The sequence below is a fragment of the Alnus glutinosa genome, chromosome 11, assembly GCF_958979055.1.
Source record: "Alnus glutinosa chromosome 11, dhAlnGlut1.1, whole genome shotgun sequence".
NCBI lineage: Eukaryota > Viridiplantae > Streptophyta > Magnoliopsida > Fagales > Betulaceae > Alnus > Alnus glutinosa.
Window position 1 is genome coordinate 16,889,839 of NC_084896.1, and position 7,792 is coordinate 16,897,630.

At 33.7% G+C, this 7,792-nt stretch overlaps 2 protein-coding genes across 2 annotated transcripts; both read right to left on the reverse strand.

The window, feature by feature from the left end:
• Nucleotides 1-151: 151 nt before the first annotated feature.
• On the reverse strand, nucleotides 152-1,471 carry LOC133880876 (chlorophyll a-b binding protein CP24 10A, chloroplastic). Its single transcript, XM_062319832.1, has 2 exons — nucleotides 1,133-1,471; nucleotides 152-861 (listed from the first exon to the last, which is right to left on the reverse strand). The coding sequence occupies exons 1-2, from the start codon at nucleotides 1,354-1,356 to the stop codon at nucleotides 312-314; spliced, it is 774 nt and encodes a 257-aa protein (XP_062175816.1). The 5' UTR covers nucleotides 1,357-1,471; the 3' UTR covers nucleotides 152-311.
• Nucleotides 1,472-6,847: 5,376 nt separating this feature from the next.
• LOC133881160 (uncharacterized mitochondrial protein AtMg00810-like) lies at nucleotides 6,848-7,792 on the reverse strand. Its single transcript, XM_062320114.1, has 3 exons — nucleotides 7,448-7,792; nucleotides 7,114-7,338; nucleotides 6,848-6,976 (listed from the first exon to the last, which is right to left on the reverse strand). Exons 1-3 carry the CDS (start codon nucleotides 7,790-7,792, stop codon nucleotides 6,848-6,850), a joined length of 699 nt encoding a protein of 232 aa, XP_062176098.1.

A 7,792-nucleotide genomic window follows, 5' to 3' on the forward strand; every position in this document is an offset into this window, starting at 1 on the left:
AACCTATATATATATATATATATATATAAGTATTTTTATCATTTTTGGGAATTACGTTTGAGAAGGACATTGCAAACTAGTGCAAAACGGAAACAATCACATGAGGGGAGGTTTCCCCATCACAAGTATAATGAAGATAAGAGATTAGAGATAGAATAAAGTAGTAAAATACATTATATCACAAACACACATTAATCCAAGAAGTATATAGAATTGGAAGTTTCATGGAGGAACTCGGAGCTCAATAAAACCAACAGTTACGATCGAATCTCGTCTCTAATTCAATTATCTACATTTTAACTTGCAACTTCTCACAACCCAAGAGCACCAAGAGGCGTCTTCCCTTGCCCAGCCTCGAAGTAGAAAATGAGCATGGCTACCATCGCCAGCCTAGCATGCTTGATCTCAGCCAACTTCAGTCTATCCAGCTTCTCCGCGTCTGGGATGTAAACGCCGTCCTTGAGCGTCCCGGCCAACCCCAACGGGTCGAAGAATTTGCCGCCCGGGTAGCCTTGATCCCCGGTCGCGTTGGCAAAGTTTTCAGAGGTCCTCGACCACGGCGTGGCCCATTCGACGGACTGCGAGTCGGGGTTGAAGAAGTCCACCCATCTTTTACTCTCAACCCAACCCATTAGGAGGAGCTGGGTGCCGAGGAGGGTGCCGAAGGAGAAGGGCGCAACCGCGCCGGGGGCAGCTCCAGCCTCGAACCATGGGATGCCGCTCCATGCCTGGCCGACAAAGATTCCGACCACTGCAGCCATTGCCCACCTGCCATGGATGAGCTCCGCTTCTCTGTACCATTTCAGGAATGCCGGGTCCTTCCCTAGTCCTAGTGGGTCAAAACCATAGTCTCCTGGGAGCCTGCAATTCATATTTCCATTAATAAAGTCCTCCGTAACTTCAACTAAATTTCTACAATTATATGCTTAAATTTGAAAAAATTCAAGCACGTGATTGTGATAGAGTATTTATATATAAGATCTACCTAACCAGATAAATGATTAAACAGTCAAATTTTTATTTGATCAGTTGAATGTTACAAGTGGTCTGGTCTTTCACAATTATCTGGCTAAATTCTCTAAAATTTGAACAAATAATTATAGACGATTTTAATCCTAAAATCGGCACTTACGAGCCATCGAGCCACTCGGGGTCAATGAAGTTGCCACCGCCTCTGATGCCGGGGACCCAAGACTTCTTGGCCTGAGCAGCAGCCATGACAATCAACTTCTTAGGCCCAGCAGCACCACCCACTCTGGCTCCGAAGCTGGCAGACAACAAGGTGTGGCTTCTCTTCCCTCCACACAGGAAGGAGGATCCCAACCCATTTAGCACTGCAGCAGAGGTAGCGGCCATTTCTCTTTCTGTACGTAGAAGAAACTAAATAGGCTGGTTATGGAGAGTGTAGAATGTAGATGATGCTTAAGCTTCTCTAGGAAAATGGGTGGTTTATCAAGTGAGTGAGAAGACGTGAAGGGAGAGAGAGAGAATCTAAAAGAGGCATTGGGAGGAGCCATGTAGGATAATGAAATCTAGGCTACCTGCCGTGGATAGATTTCGGACCAATGGGAAGTACAACTCCATCCGCATCCCATCTTCCCTCCAACCACGTGGACCAAGCCTTTCCCTCTATTTGGTCCTTCTTACTTTTGTGTCATTTTCACTTTTAAAATCAGATTATCTAGGTTAATTGACGGCTAACATAAAGTTTTTACAAATCGAACGGTAGGAGTTCATCTAAATCGGCTTTTAAAAATTAATATGTGTCTTTTAATTATGTGAGAAATATATGATTCTCTATTCTAAAGGACGCATGTTATTTTTTTTAGAGCTTGAGTTATATATAAGAACTTTTACAACTCAGTTTGTAAGAAATTGTTGTCTATTGTGAAAAGTATGGGTGTAAGCGAGTTGAGCTACTCGTGAACTTACTTGAAATTGGCTCGACTAAACTTGACTCGTGCTCGACTTGATTATTAAATGAGTTGTTTGTGAACACGAAACTAGGTTCAATTATTAAACGATATAAACACGTATAAAATCGGTTCAACTCGATTGATGCCCGTGAACTCGCTCGTATAAAGATTGACTCATATATATATATATATATATATATATATATATATATATATATATATATATATATATATATATATATATATATTAAGTAACAAATAACAATGGTCAGTATAAGTAGCAATAATTAATTAGTTATATGTATATTAAATAGTAAAAGTAAATAATATCAATACTTAATTATATGATCTAATGACACTTCAGATACTTAATCATATTATTCATATAATATAATAAGACCATATGTTCATATACTAATATAACATCGTGTCATTCGATCATATATATAATCACTATATCATATGAATATGATTATATAATCTAAGTAGTATCATTAGATACTTATGAATCATTATATCACGTGATCCAAGATCTAAGATCATACAAATTGTTAAATCATATGATCCTATGACCATAGGATCTAAGTATTATCATTAGATATTTAGGAATTAAGATAATTATGACTCGTAATGATCATATTTATCATAGATAATCTTATAGGTCATATGATATATATGATATCATTCATAATTCATATAATATATATATATATATATATACACACACAAATTAAGCACAAGTATAAATTATAACCATGTCTCATGAAGCGGCTGGGGACCACCCTTCATGAAGTGGAGGTCACTAGTTCGAATCCCCACTCCCCCCTTTTGTGTGGACATGTCAAAATAAATAAATAAATTATAACCACATAATATCATATAAATATACAAATTCATACTAATACAATGATTAAGCATGATTTAAGATTCTAAGTATTTAATAATTTTTTAATCATACTTAGATATAATAATTTGGTATATAGATGACAGACATAAGTATGAATTCGCATTAATACTATGATATAATGACAATTCACGTAACCATATTATTCATATGCAATGATAATGTAATTTATATAATTTCAAATTAAGTGATTAGTATTAGAATCACCAATGTATTAATTATAATCACAAATTAAGTATTATCATTAAAATTTAGATCATATGAATACATGATTATATGTATTATCAATAGAATTTAGATCAAATTATCATATGATCTAACATTGTACCATATAATCATTAGATCACATGATCTAAGTATTATCATTAGATACACAAGATCATATGATCATATAATAATTATCATTGTTAATGTTATTAACTAAATATATGTTAGTTAATATTTATATTGACTATTGACAAATTTTTATCATTAGATACTTAGGAATCGTTAGATCACATTCATGATTTAAAATCCGAGATCATGTAATAATACTTATATGATAAGATACAATCATTAGAACTATATTAAGTATGTAGTATATTTCTTCCCGTTCAATAAGTTATTAATTTTTTTTGTTAAGTCAATAAGCTAATTATTTTTGAATTCTTATTATTATAGCTTAATTATAATTTATAGCTTCATATTTTATTGGCTATAAGCCTATGATTTTTCATGTAATTATTATTAAGCATCTAATTATATCAACAAAGTATAATTTTTTTTATACACATAGTATATTTAGATTTTACCAAACATATTTATTATAAAAAATAGTTTTACTCTTCTCAAAAATAATTTATATATATAGTCAAAGAATATGTCACCGTTGGCACCCATTACCTCATACTTAACCACCACACGTTACCATACTTTCCTTGATATGCGGACGAGATTTGAAAGCCATTCCTTGATACTTGATATACACAGAAGCTATTAGAAATTTGAAAACTCTTGGACACGTGGGTTACATTCAGAGTGTTAAAGTGTCCCACATCGTTAAGATTTTCTTCACTTAAGCATTTTATAAGCCATGATATCTCTTCCTCTCTCAAGACATCTTTTGAGAGTGAGTAAGGCCTATTTGACTTTTACATGGTATCAGAGCCATTGGTTTCTTGCGATGATGGACTTTTTCCTCCCGTTGTTGTCCACTTTTTAATAGGAGATGCTCAACACGTGAAATATTTAATTAAAATTGAGGTAAATGACAGAGTCAATGTTTGAACTTAAAACCTTTGGCTCTGATATCATGTTAAATCACCACTTGTCCCAAAAACTTAAGCTAATAGGAAGAAGTAAATTTAATCACTTGATTAATACTTTAATATAGAGCACCTTGGAATTATAATTTCTCTTAAAAAAAAATCACGCTTTCACCTCTTCTCTCCCCAAAAGACTCTTAGACTTGAAGCAACCACTTCTCTACCTTCCTAACATTTTTGCTTTCTGAAATGATGATTTGTTCTTCTTTTTTTCTTTGCTTGAATCAGATGTCAAAGGTATGCTACATGTAATTACTTTTCTCATTAATTCAAGAATCAATATTGTTATTCACTTCTTCATTTTTCTTTTCTCACATATGGGCATTCTCCTTCTTTATTTTCTTTTCTTTCTTCCCAAAACATCATGCAAATCCCCCGTTCTCAATTATTCCGTAGGCTATCGTCTTCGGCCTTGAGATGTTTCGGAGTGGGGTGTAACGTGTTGGAGAGAGAGATTTCAAGTGCCGAGGGGGTAGCGCTGGGTGTGCAAGCCTTTTCAACTTATTTGAGCTCGAGCTCGAGATCGGCCAATATGGAGCTCGATCTCACACATGGTTCACCTCTTGGCAAGCTAAGCTCGAGAATAGAAACAAGGCATGTCACGAGCTTCAGCTCTTCAGCTTCGAATAAACGTAAGATCGGCTTAAAACTTATCTACTAAAGGAGTCGGCTTTGGAGGATTAATAATCACAGCAAAGAAAAGGCGAGGAAGGTTCGCGGTGGAACATGTAGTACTCGAGCGCGCTGGACACATTATATATACGATAGAATCAAATTGATTTGTTGGAAATTTTCTATAACTTACATGTCAGAATAACATGTATCATTTAAACATGTGAAAATTACATATTTTTTTTTATTAATGTTATTAAAAAAACATGTGAAAAGTACATACTATTAAAACAACATGTATTTTTTACATGCCAAGGGACACATGTCAATCTTAGATATGGTTTGTATGAAATTTCTTACAAACCGATTTGTAAAATTTTTTTGTCATTATATATATATATATATATATATATATATATATATATATGAAGATTGTGCGTGGTACGTTGGTGAAAGAAAACACAAGGCTAAACCAAAATAAAGTGAAATAAGAAAAGGCAAATGATATTTTTACACACTTTTTTGTATACATTTTGTATACACTCTCATTTGGTGTGAGACTCATGTATATGAGACCTATCTCATATGTATGGATTACACACTAAATGTTGGTGTGTATGCAAAAAAGCGTGTACAAATAACACATACAAAGTCCTACGGGCCGAGGCACATTGTTTCAATATTTATTATTTTTTTTAAAAAAAAAAATCTTGCCAAATAATCCCACCCAAAAAAAGTTAAGGCACTTTTAGATTCATTAATTCATATCGTGTAATCATTATTTTAACCACACAATGTACATAATAATATAATATAAATATAATATAAAGAGAAACACTATACATGCACCACATTTTTATTTGACTTTGTTCATATGACACTGTAATCGGATAAGCTTTTGTTAATTAAAATAATATTATTTAATAGATTATTATACGATAATTATACAACTTGATAATATGATTGTGAAAATCAACATTTGTAAAAAAAAGTGATTAATCTTAACGGTCACGTCATTCCATATGTAATCTTTACGAGGGTAGAATAACAGTCTCCAATTATGTGTTAATTCTGTGCTAACAGAAAGTCAGAAACCATTGGCTTGATTCCTAATTTTTACTTTCCATCTTTTAAATTTTAGAACATTATTGTTATTATTTTAATTTTTTAATTTTTTTAATTTTTAATTTTTTTGTGTTAGTTAGAACATTACTTTGAACGAGCTAAAAAGGGGGGCCTTGAATCTTGTACAGAAATCTACCACGTTACTTTGAACGAGTCAAGTAGAAGATATATATTAGTCAAAATGTTGAAATTATGCCTTATTTATGTTGCCTTGCAGATATTTATAATTCTATTGGATGAAAAATTTGTCCTTTATTTACATTCTTTATATTTTTTTAATCTTATATAAATTTTATTTAATGAATATAATCTACATTTTTTTGTACGAGGTTATAAACCATGGACCCAGTATAAGATCTATTAATATTAGACCTCACATATATGATTCGAATTGATATTAGGTGATGTCTAACGGGTTCTACTCTCAAAGACTAAAACTCTACATGAATTATGAACAATAAAGTTTTAATCGAAAAATAAGTTCTTTTAATTCGATCGACACAAATTCTTAGAATATGTAATTTTCATGTATATTTTTACAATAAATTAAATAATTGTAACTAATAAAGAACTACACCATGTTGGAGCAGTGTGGGACAATTAATTGAAGATATACGTCTTGGTCTTCAACAATTTCATTCGTTCTCTATCAATCATGTAAAGAGGGAAGGTAATCAAGCCGCTTATTGTTTGGCTAAATTAGATATCTCTCAATTGTTAGATAAGAGATGAATGGAGAAATGCCCTACTATATAATTCAGGCTTTTCAAGCGGTTAACATTAAAAATAATAATAATAATAAAAAAATCATTATTTGTGATTGTTGAGAGAAAAGTTATATATTGAATCACACGTTTGTTGTACATGAAGAGCCTATATATATAGGTTAATAATCACAGAGATACACGTCAATAACCCATGTGGGACAATACATACGTACACATAATATAATATATACTAACATAATCTAACATCCCCTCTCAAACTCAAGGTAGAGTGCGAGAGACCATCTTGAGGTTAGACACAAAATCGCGGAACTGCCCTGGAAGATGAGACTTTGTGAAGAGGTCCATGAATTGATCATAAGATGTAACAGAATGAAGTTGTAGAGAGCCCTGAAGAAGATGATGACGGACAAAGTGACAATTAATCTCAATATGTTTGGCCCGTTCATGAAAAACATCATTATGGGCAATCTGAATAACACTTCTGTTGTCACAGTAAACAGGAATAGCTGAGGAGAGAGAGAGACCCATATCTTGTAGAAAAGCCATCGTAACCAAAGGAGCTCCAAGGTGGTGTCAGCGAAAGCACGATATTCTGCCTCGGTACTAGAAGGAGCAACAACAGACTGTTTCTTACTGCTCCAAGAAACAAGAGAGGTGCCAAGTAGGAAAAAATAACCGGTGGTGGAGTGATGGTTTGTAGGATCACCTGCCCAATCCGCATTAGTAGAAGCATGTAACTCAAAAGGGGACTGAGATGAGAAGTGGAGCCTATGAAATAATGTCCCTTTGAGGTAGTGAAGGATGCGAAGGACGGCAGAAAAAGTGAGTAGAACGGGGAGCAGTCATAAACTGATTCACCTGATGGACAGCATATGAGATATCAAGCCGAGTAACAGTAAGATAGAAAAGGCTGCCAACCAAATGCTGATAGAGAGTGAAATCATGAAGAGGCTCGCCATCATGTAGATTAAGACGAACATTGAGCTCAGTCGATGTGTCGACGGTCTTACAGTTTGTGAGATTGGCCCGTGAAAGCATATCAGAGATATACTTGGCCTGTGTAAAATAGTAACCACCAGAAGAAGAAGAAATCTCAAGATCAAGAAAATAGCTGAGAGTGCCAAGATTCTTCATCTCAAAATGCTGACTGAGAAATTGCTTGAGCTCCAGAATACCAATGGAATCATCGATAGTGATAATCAT